At 46.9% G+C, this 14,212-nt stretch overlaps 3 protein-coding genes across 3 annotated transcripts; all 3 read left to right on the forward strand.

The window, feature by feature from the left end:
- Positions 1-4,482: 4,482 nt before the first annotated feature.
- N7495_002172 (MFS transporter) lies at positions 4,483-6,359 on the forward strand (the record flags this gene model as incomplete). Its single annotated transcript, XM_057204841.1, has 3 exons — positions 4,483-4,573; positions 4,673-5,549; positions 5,624-6,359. 3 exons carry the CDS (start codon positions 4,483-4,485, stop codon positions 6,357-6,359), a joined length of 1,704 nt encoding a protein of 567 aa, XP_057065448.1.
- A 1,105-nt stretch (positions 6,360-7,464) lies between these two features.
- Positions 7,465-10,577, forward strand: N7495_002173 (Zn(II)2Cys6 transcription factor; the record flags this gene model as incomplete). Its single annotated transcript, XM_057204842.1, has 3 exons — positions 7,465-9,586; positions 9,638-9,690; positions 9,750-10,577. The coding sequence occupies 3 exons, from the start codon at positions 7,465-7,467 to the stop codon at positions 10,575-10,577; spliced, it is 3,003 nt and encodes a 1,000-aa protein (XP_057065449.1).
- A 920-nt stretch (positions 10,578-11,497) lies between these two features.
- On the forward strand, positions 11,498-14,105 carry N7495_002174 (uncharacterized protein; the record flags this gene model as incomplete). The annotated part of the gene is made up of 4 exons (XM_057204843.1): positions 11,498-11,594; positions 11,653-12,433; positions 12,546-12,745; positions 12,976-14,105. The coding sequence occupies 4 exons, from the start codon at positions 11,498-11,500 to the stop codon at positions 14,103-14,105; spliced, it is 2,208 nt and encodes a 735-aa protein (XP_057065450.1).
- Positions 14,106-14,212: the final 107 nt, after the last annotated feature.

The following is a 14,212-nucleotide window of genomic DNA, read 5'->3' on the forward strand; positions in this document are numbered from 1 at the left end:
ATCGTGTCATGAACCGAATTTGCCGAAGGTATACTTGGTCCAAGCAACTGTCAAATCCCGGGAGATTGGCCCTCGGTAGCTGCGCTGGATGCCGATCATACGCCTTTTTTCTTTGAGCTGGGTCAGGGGCAATTTAATATCGATCCATATGCTGTAATATCTTAGGGCTCGTGGCAGATTGACCAATCGTAGCCATAGCTCAAGAGTCGTGAAGTGCAATACAGGATTGAGCTAGAGCCAGGGGCTTATTTGTTTTCAAGGTTGCGATCAATAAATCCATATCTCAATATTTTGATCAAGAAATGGCCCCTTGGCATTATGGATGGAAAATGGAGCGCAATATGAGGTAATCCAGAAACCGGATAGCTATCTGGAATGAAGGGCATCTCGTAATGAAAGGAATGCAGTAGGTCCAGATCCGAGGTCGGAGGTAAAATCTCTCAGTCAGTTAGGACAATTATACCCAGTCTGGTGAATCCATCTAGGTACGGTGAAGAAGACTGGCTCAGGGCCGTGGACGGACATATATGACAACGGTAATTTCTACACATATGTACTACCCAAACCGAGGAAAGTGGGCTAACGCAATGCATGGACATATTAGACACCTGACCTGTCCGCAAATCTACGGAAGCTTGAAATCTGCTTCCAAGTTCGATTGTGTAGCATTGCGCAATGCGGTGTATGAGAGTTGACTTGTAGCTTCTCACCGTCTTTTCTTTGATCTTTGGGCAACAAGAAATGGAGGTCAAAATATTGATATTGCCTACATACGCAGTAAAGCAGCCCTAGTTTCATTTCCAATCGGGTATTACCCCTCCGGCTACCGGCGGTGCAGACTCAAATGGGTGGGGAGAAGCACCGCCTTGATTCGGAATTCGGATAAATCATCTGATCGATCTTCTTTGCAGAAGAAGCACCTGGGAGCAGCGGGGGTGAGTCATGCATTCAGTGTATTTGGAGAGTCAAATAGTTAGATAAGAGCATGAATTTACAAAGTAGGCTGCCAAGCAGCTCACCGCAACCCTTTTATCCTAGCACTATGTATCAAATACCTCCAGGATTCTGCCTGACCTGCGTCAAAATTCAAAATCTTGCTCTTTGTTTACTTGTTAGCCGAGGGCCGAGTATGGGTCCAGGATCATGCACCTTGCAGCGGAACTGGAACGGATCTCTTAGCGAAGAAAAACGAAAAGAAGTCGTAAAATAGGAACTTCGTCCCGTAGCCGCCCGTCAGGCCTTAATCTTACGGGGTCCTTGGCCTAACTTTCCGAACATTCCGAATTGATATCATTGATCAAGGTGAACATGGTCGTTGAAACTTGTTGATGCACATGAAAACAGAAAGATGTCACACTACTAGTCTCTGGTCACCGCTACATTGACTTGACGTTGAAGTTGACGCACGGATACTCGGGGATGCTCGGAATATCAATCTATTTCATACCTAAGCCCGTCTTTGATACTATAGTTCGAGCCTTGAACTTTCCCTCTGTATGCTGTATGCATCATGCATACTCCGTAGAATAAATGAGACAATCATCAATGATGTGCTCTTCCAGTACATTTTCGTACAGTGCTTTTTTGATTGGTTCAAGTGGTAGATGATGATCTACTCTGTATACCCGTAGTCATACTCATACTCCATTTTCTTCACTCCGTTGAATTCACAATTCACGAAACATTGTTTTCTAGCCTTTGAAAATGATGACAAGAAAAGTGAGAGACACTTGGGCCACTACATCCATTCCTCGGACCCTTCATTTAAAAACCCCTCGTTCATCAGTAGCCGTAGTTGTTTTCACCCGCTGGGCTTGTGAGTGAGCTTGTAAATGGACTGCTGTGGACTAGTATCTCGCACACAATAGTGCGGGAAACTGACGTGACTAGCTTTGGACTATAAACAAAATGACGTTATCCAAGGAGGCATAATATATGATCTCTTATCTTTATCTTTTATACGCTTGCGCACATCTCACCGGTTTTGATGCTACAAGCCCCGCTTGGCTCACGTGGTTCTATTACGTTTACTACGTAGTACTCCGGACCTGTTAGTCTTTAGTACAAGGGCTTCCTTTACGCACTCTTTCTATAATGGTCCCACTTACAAGCCCCAGCCCCTTTGGGTCCCTTCCTACCTACTGGGTCGACAATCCAAGTCTCCCGTAATCCGTTATAATTCCTTCCATTATACTTCTTAATTTCCAATTACTTGTTCTGTAGTATCTACTGCCGTACTCATCATGTCCATCTTTACAATTGTATAGCTTACAAAGTTTATATAATACAAAAGAAACGAGAAACAAAACGATCTACCATAAGTGGGTCTTAGCCAGATTGTCGGTGAATTTAGTGGATAGCTCAGCTGATATGGAAGTTTTCGAGAAGCCTTTGGCGCCAAAAATAAGTTCTGTACTGGGCTTACCGTATTTAGTATTGTATACGCTTTGACAGGAATCCACTGGTATTAGCGCCCCTTATACTTCCCTCCGTATGATCAAATCCTCAATAATCAGTGGTCAGATTCTCTGATAAACGGTTTCAAGGTACGCTATGTCCGGAATTTTAAGGCCACGCTACAGTCCCACGCTACAGTCCCAGTAGTCTGGATGACAGACAACGGGTTGGGGTTCCTATCTTGAATTTATATATTGTTATTGAACGCACATCTATGCATATATTTTGCATTTTCTCATGCTTGATGACATCTAAAAGCCTTACCGCAACAAGACCTCATAATTGGACTAAATTCAATTCGAAACATGATTTAAGTGTTGTTTTTGTTTGATGTGTTGTTTCTTTGAAAGAAATAGAGAGGCTGACTCCACCGGGCTCCATCTTTATTTCTTTCTTTTACCTTCGAGATTCAGTTCCAAGTTTCGACGTGTTTAAGCTTGTGGAAAGACGGCTGAGCTTCCCCGAAAACTGCGGCTCCATAGACTCCATAAGTGGACCGATCGTGGGTCAAACAGAATGACAGGGGGGATATGATAACAGTTCTACCAATTCTTCCACGGCAAATAGAACATCATGGTAAGAAAGGTACTCTTGACAGTCAATTCAGCTGTCCCTTTAGTGTCTATGAACCTAATTTTCTGGAAGTTAGAAGTAGATCTATCATCTCACTACATCGTACTAAAATCAGACGCTTATGAGTGAAGAAAGTAAGAGAAAAGCCGAAGGTACACTTTACGGGAGAACATTCCTAGCGCAGTTCCCCAGCTGTGGGTCATGGTATTGTGTAAGAGTAGTAACTGAAACTTGTAACTGCTATTATCTGGGGCTCACTGACAGTAGTATAGGAAGTTATACTATAGTAGCCTATAACTTATCTACCATCGTCTACCTAGGTAGACTACTTAACGTGTATTTATAAGTACTCGAAAATAAGGACTACTATGTAGATATTAATCTAGAATGCATTCCCTAATCTAATCATCAATCGGGTTCTCTCCTAGAATCCGGAAGTGCTTCCATTGGCCCGCAGAGTTTGAATGACGATACTCAACCCTTTTCTTCCCTTGCCTCGATCTTTTCCCCTTTATTTTCAGGTATTACCTGTTTTTCTCTATTTCCATATATTTTAATTTTCATGACGGAACAGATCACAAATCTGTAAAAGGTTAGATCCCCCAGTCGGATGATTCCGATCCGCCCTTTTTGTCAAGAGAATCGGGAAAATAAAAAGAATAAAAAAAGTCCCAAAAATTCAAAATAACTAAATACTAAATACTAAAACTCCTTTTAAAAATAAAATGAAATTCCCGAAAATATTACGACCCACTACGCCGTACCCCCGTTTAGTCTTTATTCCTGAATTCAATGTTTGCTCTATGCATCCTGCGGCCTTCTGTACAGCTGTAACGGAAATTCCTCTGTTGATTTAGTTCGTTCGTTGCCGCCTGATCACATCGGAGGAGTATAGATGGAGCTATCCACTATGTACTCGTCTAATATAATATCTCCCCTTTCCCCATTGTATTCCTACTTTAAACTCCAGGCCTTTTCTACTCGAGACTCCAATACTCAGAGGAAAGATTCTTCATAGATCCCTTCTCCATTCTTGATACCGCCCTTTCTTCTTTCACTCCCACATCTTATAAGCTTATATCCCCCGCTTCAAAGGGTATCCTTTTTCGATCTGTCAGCTTCAAGTCTTTTTGTACCTTCCTTGCAGGTGTCTCATAGTTTGAGTACCTGGTGATCTACCACCTGCATTATCGGATTGAAGATAGCATTTCCAACCGCAGGGGGGACAAGCAATGCTGAAGCCCTAAATCTAACATCAACATCCACCAAATCTCCTTACTCGGCCAATTGCTTTTTTTCCACCTTTTTAAGACCCTGAACAACCGTGGAAGCTTGGGGTAATCTCTTGCCAGCATTGTGGCCCTTGTTGTTTCCCCCACCTATATTGAAAAGGCGGGGACATTTCATCTTGTCAACTGGTAATATATCCATACTATTCATCTGATATTCATAATGTTCCAATTACCGGCTTGTCTTCAAAGCCGGCGACAGCGCAATGGCGAGAACTGGTCTACATTTCCTATTCGACAACTGTTCATTTTGGGTAAGTAACCTCGGCTGGTACTTTTGTCCACGGGTTGATCTATACAGCTCAATCTAAGAGAACGTTGAGTAAGAATAAACACTAATTATGTTCTCCTAGCACTTGTCCGAATCTGTGAGCCGATTGCTTTCATGTCCATTTTCCCTTACGTCTATCACATGGTTGAGTCTTTCCATGTAACGGATAACGACCAAAAAATCGCTATTTACGCCGGAATGATCACTTCTTCTTTCACATTCGCTGAATTTACAGCCGGCATGTTCTGGGGACGGGTTAGTGACCGCATCGGCCGCAAACCAGTTCTCATCATGGGCTTGATTGGAACAGCAATTAGCATGGTTGTATTCGGATTTGCGCCCAACCTTGCAACAGCGATGATTGCGCGCGCACTGGGCGGATTGCTAAATGGCAACATTGGTGTGCTTCAGACAACCGTGGCAGAAATTGTGACGGTCAAAGAGCACCAGCCGCGGGCATACTCGATCATGCCTTTTGTGTGGTGCCTGGGATCAATCATTGGCCCGGCTATGGGCGGTGCATTGGCCCAACCTTGCGAGAATTACCCGGGCTTCTTCCAGCGTAACACCCTCTTCGACCGGTTTCCATTTCTGCTGCCCAACCTGGTGTGTATTGTCGTGCTGATTTGCGGCATTGTGGTTGGATTCTTGTTTTTGGAAGAAACCCATCCAGAGAAGAAGCTTCGTCGTGACCCCGGTCGTGAGTTGGGCCAATGGCTCATTAACCAATGCTGGTACTCGCGAGTACAACTTCCGGACGATTCCGACGTGGGGGTTAAGGAGACAAAGTACTTTACCTACGGCGATCTCCCACCCGACTATGAAAGTGCCGAATCAACGCCCTGCATTCCTGTTAATGACGTCGCAACTGAGTGTGACTTGGAGGGGCAGAAAGCTCCTATCAAAGTGTTTACTCGTCAAATCATCTTCACTATCGTTGCTTACGGTATTTTGGCATAGTGAGTTGGCACCTTTCATAAATCCCTTATCTTATTTATTACAATTAACTAACTGTGTCGTCTTCTACCTGCAGTCATAGTGTATCTTTTGATCAGCTGATGCCGGTCTTCCTGAGCACCCCCGAATCCAATGATAAAGTACAACTACCACTTAAGTTCACTGGCGGGTTAGGTCTACCAACAAAGACCATTGGCTTCATGCTAGCTGTACAGGGTATCTACTCTATGGTAGCCCAGCTCTGGCTCTTCCCATTCGTCGTCAAGAACTTTGGAACTTTGCGTACCTTCCGCTTCGTTCTACTTGTTTGGCCGCCACTTTATCTCGCAGTACCATATCTGATCCTTCTCCCTGCGGCACTGCAGATGCCGGCTGTATACCTCGCATTGATCAGTAAGATTACTTTGCAGGTCATCGCTTTCCCAGCTACGTCTATCTTGCTGGCCAACTCCGCCCCTTCGAAGGTTCTCGGCACTATCAACGGTGCAGCTGCATCTACTGCCAGCCTGAGCCGTGCTTTTGGTCCAACCATTACCGGCTTTTTGCATGCCAAGGGCCTTGCCAATGGGTATTCTGTGCTAGCCTGGTGGGCCTGTGGCTTGGTTTGCCTCACCGGCGCCATCGAGAGTTTCTGGATGGAGGAGACTCCTGAGCCGGAGCGTTTCAAACGCCCTGACTCTCAAGAAAGCGAGGCGGAAATGAAGCGAGAGACCATGTCAGAGGTCTCTGTTGGGCAAGAGGAACAACGACTTCTTTCTCTTCGCTCCAGTATCGATCAAGATTATGAAGTTTCAAACGCTCGATCTGCATAAGCTGCTCAATGGCATATTGCTTTAATTTTCCTTTTACTATACCTGATATCTTCGGAAGGGCCCGTGGAAATGGCGATTTAATGATGCATTTTTGACCATCGGTTTTCATTTGATCTCTACGATGATACTCGATCCTTTTATACATGGTCCTTCTCGAAAGCATTCCTTGATTCGAGTGGATTTGGCGCAACTGATATAGATTTGGGTGCATTATCCTTTTTTTTTCACTTTTGGCGGCGTTTTCTCATGGAGCATTAACGGACTATGTTACGATGATACTCATGCATCTGGGTGGATATTTGATTGTTTTTTTTCTCTTCGCTCTAGGTATTTCATATTTTCTGCCTACTTTGATCTCATCATGAATTCAATGAACGTTCTGAATAAAATGACGAAGTAGGAGCCCTTACACAGTATTTGTAATTTATCTAATCTAATTCTTTTATCTTTCCCTCTTGTTTACATTCTACCTAATTGTCTCCGCCAATGACAGCTCATATCAACTCCACTTGTTAACAACACTTGCAATGGGGCTTTAAATCATAGTCACCAATTGCCGCCCAGAATTTACTGAGTCTTGGACGATCTAAAATAGATCTTCTCTTGACTAGTAAAGTCTGGGGCGGAGAAATATATGTCAGTTGTTGAGCCTTAATTTGTTATTCCGGGACTCCACTTCAAAGCCTATCACCTTAACTATTTGTTACACTTTTATCTTCCACCTCCCTTCACTATCTATGACACCAGTTGTATAGCCTGGTCGTGTGAACTGTTGCGACTATTCAAAGCGCAGTTTAATGAATTTCTAAAGATACCTACTCGTCACGTTCTGAGTATAATCTCACCGTAGCGTGTTTGCGCTGCGGAGAGTACCGACCTTGAAGCCAACCACCTTTATTAGTGCGGGCTAGTTGCTTCTTAGCTGGTTTAGATCGCAAGAACCCATTCTTTGATATTACACGCCCTCCGTGTCCCAATCGCTCCGATATACCATGAATCTTGATGTGATCGGAGGGATAATTCCGCTGTGACCCGACCGCGTTCTCTACCACACTCCGCCAAGAGATGATCGCACATCTGCGGCTCTCGCCACTCGTTCCCTGCCATGCCTAACGCCTCTTCGCCGAAGTCGCCGGTCTCCTCAGGGAGGAAGAGACCGCATCCTTCCACTGAAACGACCCACATCGACCCCGCTATCTCGACGACCTCTGACGTCCCCAAGCCAGCCGCGCCTGTCGCTTCTGCCTCGTCATCTTTCCGCAACGTCTCTGCCTGTAATCGGTGTCGACTGCGCAAAAATAGATGCGATCAACGACTCCCACGCTGCCAATCCTGTGAAAAAGCCGGAGTCCGCTGTGTCGGATACGACCCTATCACTAAGAGAGAAATCCCGCGCAGCTACGTATATTTCCTCGAGACTCGTGTCGCCCATCTCGAAAAGCAATTAGCGCAACATAACATTGAGTTCAAAAAAGCAGCCCCGTTCGACGAAGAAGAAGCCATCAAAAATGGAACTGAAGGCTATCTGGCGCAATGTACAACCAGCGACGGTCAGGTTGGCGACGCGGGTAAATCAAAGAATAATAGCGCAAAAGATGATCTAGTTGTGAAATCAGAGGGAGAGCAAACTCGCGGAGATGGAGACTCTGCCAGTGAGGAGAATTGGCGTCTTAATAATCTCGTGTCAAATATTGGCATGGTTTCGGTGCAAGGGACGTCCGATCCTCGATATCTTGGGTCAGCATCTGGCATTTCATTCGCAAGAGTCGTCTTTGCTGCAGTCCGGAGCTCGCTCCCCGGAAATATGCCCGAGCGGGCCTCTATTCGCACAGGTGAGCGACTGCCACAGACAGCTGCTGCCGGTCCCGGTGCGGGTTCCATGCGCGATTCATTCTTCGGACTACAGACTAGGCCAATGATGAAACGGGCGTCTTTCCCAGACCGAGAGCTTGCTGAAAGGCTTATTGGTCTTTACTTTGAACACGCGAATCCTCAAATGCCGATTCTTCACCGAGTCGATTTTATGGAACTGCTGGACCGCACTTATCAGATGCAAGAGAAGTATCGTTCTCCGCGAGCTCTTTATATTCTAAATATTGTCTTTGCCATTGGTGCGGGAATTATATTTGAGGAAAAGCCCGAAACCCTTGATGTGGACAACGGCGCGAGTCGTGATCGAGCTTCGTCCACGGCAAAGAGGCCGAGACTGTCTAGTTATCAATACCAGCCTGAAGAATATCACGCATCTGCAATTGTTCACTTGGAATCGTTCCTCGGCTCCTCATCGAGCGAGGGCTTTGGGGGGTTGGAAGAACTTCAGGCAGTGCTTTTGCTAGCCAGCTTTGCCCTGCTGCGTCCTGTCGCTCCCGGTCTCTGGTACATTGTCGGTGTTGCCACGCGCCTGGCTGTCGATCTTGGACTGCACTACGAAGATGGTGTAGGCCTTGACACTTCGAAAGACGGCAATCAAGTCCGATCGCGCATCGATGATCGCGAACGAGGACGACGAGAATGGGTGCGTGATCTACGCCGCCGTCTGTGGTGGTGTGTATACAGCTTTGACCGACTCGTTGCCACCTGTGTTGGACGGCCCTTTGGCATAAACGACCAGGCCATCAGCACTGAATTCCCGTCCATGATTGATGACAAATATATTACAAAGTCTGGACTATTGACACCTCCAGATGGTGCTTCGACCTACAAGCATGTAGCTTTGCACTACTTTAAGCTACGTCTACTTCAGTCCGAGATCCACGACGTTCTCCAATACCAGCAGGCAAGCGCCTCGAGAAGACGAGCACCTAATAGTACGATAATTCTTCCTCATGCTGAGCTTACATCGCCTTTCTTGCAAGGCTTTGATTCTTTCCGTTCATGGCGCCATGATGTGCATAATCGTTTGGTAGAATGGCACGGTGCTGCTCCAACACGGGCAGATACTGGCGTGCAATTTTCCATCGAATTACTGGAGTTGAACTATTGGCAAGCTATTATTTTGCTATACCAACAGAGCCTGACTGTACCTGCTGAGTTGGCTGGAGAGTTGACACCGGCTGATGATGTATCCAGCCCGTCCTTTTCAAATTTTGACGGTGGTGATGATGAAGACCATGTTTATCATAATGTGGCAGAAGCCGGTCAGAAAGTGATTCGGATATATCGACAGCTCCACCGGGTTCGGCTGGTCAACTACACCTACCTGGCTACACATCATATTTTTATGGCTGGTATAATAATACTCTTTTGATTTTTTGAATCAGTGCTAATAGTCCTTATAGGAATTTCTTTTCTATATGCTATCTGGCATTCACCGCTAGTTCGAAGTCATTTGGTATGTAACATTGTACCCTCTCGCTCTCTTCATAATACTAACGATGTATCATTGGAAAGACTCTTGATGAGGTTGACTTTACAGTTCTAGCAGCAACCTCTGTTCTGGGGGATCTTATGCACAAGTGTCCACCAGCTGAAGCTTGTCGAGATGCTTTTGAGCGGATGAGCAAGGCCACGGTCCAAATGTCTCTGTCAACGACCGGTTTTGGATCTCAGGTCGACATGACTCTTGTGAACTCAGGATCTAGCTCATCTGGATCTCTACAACTGGGACGTCGTCCGCCGATGGAACAGAGACAGCGAGGTCAAGTCCCCTCGCGGCGACCAGCACAAGCCCGTACGGCACGGCCGGTCCCCAAGTTTGACATGAACTTAGGGGATCTCTTTAATGACAATGCACCATTTGCCGATCGCCCCCGTCCAGACAATAGGCCGGGGGGTCAGCCCTTCTATCCCGAATCAGTACATAGCGGCTATGCCACAGACCGTCCCATTCGCTCATATCCTCAACACAACCCCCCAGTGGAGTACCTGAAGTATGAAAATTCGGAGTCACCACAACCACCGCCACATTGTTATTACTCAAACTCTCCACAGCAAAGTGGCTCTCCTGCAAGTATGGGAAATGGACCCCATCCTGCTCCATATGCAGACCCAGAATCCCAGCCAGGTATGAGTCTTGACTTCCTAGATTGGGATGCAGGAACCCAGGCCACGGAGCCACATCTAAATGCCGATCATAACCTAGATCAGAATGTGGGAATCGACCTAGGATTTGGCATGGCGATGGATTTCCAGCATGACTGGAGTGAAAATCCCAGCTACGATATTCTGGAGGGATATTTCTTTGGAGGTTCTGGGGCAGGTGCTGCTAGTGATGTATAAGGGATTCTTCATATGACTCCTCTTGGTCTTTCTTTCCTTGATCGATTTATCTTTCTGGCGTCTGCCATCTCCGCAACAATCTCTTTCGGGGTCTATATAGTTACAGAGAGAATTATGGAAAAAGAAATGACTTCATAAAAGGGCTTGTTATTTTTTTCCCGCTCCAAATACCATATTCATTTACATTTCAATCCAAGTGTTTCATAGCAATAATCACCTAAGCATCACCAAACTGTAGTTGGAGAATGTGAACGTTGGCCTTAGTTATAGATCTCGGCGAATGCCTTGGGCAGCAGCCAAAACAAACCCGCTTTTTCCATCCCCACAAACAACGCACCAACCAGGTCCACAATACAATGCCGACGACATTCACTTGAAAGGGGTTGACCTATTACATTCTTTTGGTAGGAGTGCTGCCTTGTTTGCCCTGTGAGTGAGATGAAGTCTCTGCGCGTGGACCCAACAGCCTGACTTTCTAACCTCATCAGGTGCCCATGATCTCAAGACTAGCACCCCTCGCTCTAACTTGAACCTCCCTTGATCCAACATCCACCTTCATCACCTGTTGGATTATTGCACTATTCCAATTTGTCGCAATTTCAAGCACTACAACTCCACTGGGCTTACCTAGATCGAGATTTCGTCCTACGATATAGCCCGTCAACCGACCCTATCTTCGCGAACACACCCACTTTTTAATTTCGGACTTATTTTCTTCGACCCCCACCAAACACCAACTTGAAAACAAGCACAATTCTCTCCACATGCGACGCGCATAGGGTGTATCCATACCCTCGAACTGAAATCCTTGAACTGAAATTCTAGTCTACGCATGCATGTGATCACCGATTATTTTGTCCGATTGTTGATAATGCGCCTTGATTTCTGATCATTTATCACGTTGCTGCATCAACGCGACAATGGTGAAAATCGACTTGCGCAGGAATTACTATGCGGATCTGGGGCTGCAGATCGGCGCAGATGCCGAGGAGATCAAAAAACAGTTTCGCAAATTAGGTAAATAATTCACCCGACGCAACCGAAAAACTGGCAGGACTTATCAATTTCTATTTAGCTCTTCAACTTCATCCTGATAGGAATCCAGGCAAAGAATCTGAATTCATTGCGAAATTCCAGGTCATCCAATCCGCAAATGAAATCCTAAGCGATCCCATCCAACGAGAAAAGTACGACGCCGATCGACTGCGCGCAAACTATGGCAAGGCCCCTGCTCCGCCCAAGAGCAGCACTCCGCGCAATGCGCCTCCGAAACCTCAACCAGCGAGAACGCCATTCACCCCTCGCCGGCCCGAAAGACCAACGGATGGACATTCGACTGGTTCTCAACGATATTCGAATTGGCGTCCTGCCGATTCCCGCCAATGGTCGAAGGAAGACAACGCTAATACGAGAGCCGATGCATGGCAAGGATTCTCTAGAATGAGAAACCCAAGCACGGGCAATACAGCCAACACAGGAGCTAGTGCAAATGGCTGGCAATCATTCGATCCGAAGACAGGGCGTGCAACTCCGGACAGGCAGCATAACAAGCCTTTTGGGCAACGTCCTAAATCGGCATATGCAGAGAATGATGAGAATACACGGCCCCGATCCGCGTATGAGCGGACTAAAGAGAATGGAAATACCACTCGTCCGGCACAGGGACCAAATTCTCACCAGAAGAGACAGGGATTCGCACCTGGCGTTCCCGGCGGAGATGAGCCAATGGCCCGTGGAACCTCAAACTACACAAGCAGCCGGCCAAGCAGCATGTACTATGACTACTCCTCTGCTCCCCCGCCAACTGCAAAGAAATCACCGTACCCAGATCCTCAGCCTGACCGTTTCAGTCGCCAGTATGACCTCTTCCATCCCTATTACTCATATCCCGTTATTTTCTAACGCCTCAACCTTTGGAAGACCTCACAGCACGCGTCCTTCGCCTGGTTCAACTAAAAACAACCATAGTAGCCGCTCAAGTCCCCCGAATCCCAAGCCTAAGAAACAGCACAAGTCCGACGCTCGGCCCACGCAAATGCACGCCTCCGATGCTACAAGCTCCAGTGGAATAGACTCAGATGACGGATCAATTCCCAGAAATCCTAAGCCAAAGGCCGTCCCCGTGTCCCGCCTTGGCAAGAAATCAGCGGGTGTTGTTCCCGAGACTGGTAGGTCTCATCGCCCTACTCATGAAGACCATTCCTCTTTTGGATTTCCCCCTCTGCTACTGGATCGCCGCCTTCAGCAGCGTAAAAGTCTCGTCCATAGTCAGTTCCGTCTCTTTTTTGGAGGCACGCTCTATTTTGCGGGCCTTTCTGCCCGGGACATGGCGCTTTCCCCCTTGACGAAGATGATAACTTCTAGAGATTATGACACCCTCTAACTGACAATAATCTAGGTCTCCACTCAAACTCAAAGGGCGCTGCTAGAGACTCGACTCGGTGGCAGCAATTCAGCTCAAATGAGCCCTCAGTTAATTTTACACCGATGAAATCAGAAACACCCGGACTGTCTACTGGTGACCCAGCTGGTGGAACTCCCATTTTCCAACCAGCATCATTCCGTGCAGACTTATGGGCTGAAAGGTTGCGGAATATGACATGGAGTCCAGAGGGCAGTTTCGCAAACTCTGGGATGCGGAGTCCTAATAGGACATCAAAGCCCTCGACTAGATCGCGAACCGGTCCGCAGCCAGCAAGTGTGTCTACCGAGGCCGAAGAGGCTGCAGAAACAGTTAATAACAATATTCATCCCGAGCCTAGTCGACCTACTGCGGAGGCAGAGGACATGGATGTCGACATGGAAACTCCAGGTTCTTTTAAAGGGTCTCAATCCAGGACTCAGCATCCCTTCGTCCCTCCCCCAAGTGCCGCTAGGATGCCCCCATCATCTCAAGGTAACTCAGGAGAATCTCATCGTCCTCCCTTTAATCTAAGCCATCTTGGAAATACAGCACCTTTTACCGCTACGAACAACGGCGGCATTAACAACCTAGGTGATATCCATACGACGCTACCTTTCCAGTCAAAGGCAAAGCAACAGAGAACAACCGAACGTGATATCCGGCCCCGGACTCTCAATTTGCCTAACCCTCCCAAGCGGCCCACGGTGCCAGTCCCAGTCAGTCCCCATCCAGGAGCCGCGACCAAAGTACTTGATCTCAAAAAGTGGAACTTCTACGTTTCGGCAATGGGATCATACATGCATGACTGGAACTTATTTAATCGCCGCATGGTGGATCATTTCACCGCCCGACAAGAAGCGAACGAAACAGGTCTTTCGCCAAACTGGATCAGCGCCTTCGGGGATTCGCTTAGGCTAGATATTGAAGGTGAAGATGGTGATTCGAAAACCGACGAGCTTCTCCCAGGAAGCTACAAGGGTGGCTTCGCTACCTACCTACGGAGCATTGAAGAAGACATCCTAGTACGTAAGCACTGGGAGGTCGCAGAGGAGATGCACCGCGAGGCTATTCTCGACCTCGGTCGACTCCGGGAATGGATTCGAAAGGGAGGCAACCTGGTCTAGGCCATGGTAAATCTTTCTATTCCCTTCAGTTTTACGATTATCACGATAACATGGGTTGGTGCTTGCATCTAAATGGGGTTTTCTGATGGATTTCTTGCCGGTATTCT

Source organism: Penicillium taxi (genome assembly GCF_028828555.1).
Source record: "Penicillium taxi strain IBT 34144 chromosome Unknown utg000002l_segment0_segment0, whole genome shotgun sequence".
NCBI lineage: Eukaryota > Fungi > Ascomycota > Eurotiomycetes > Eurotiales > Aspergillaceae > Penicillium > Penicillium taxi.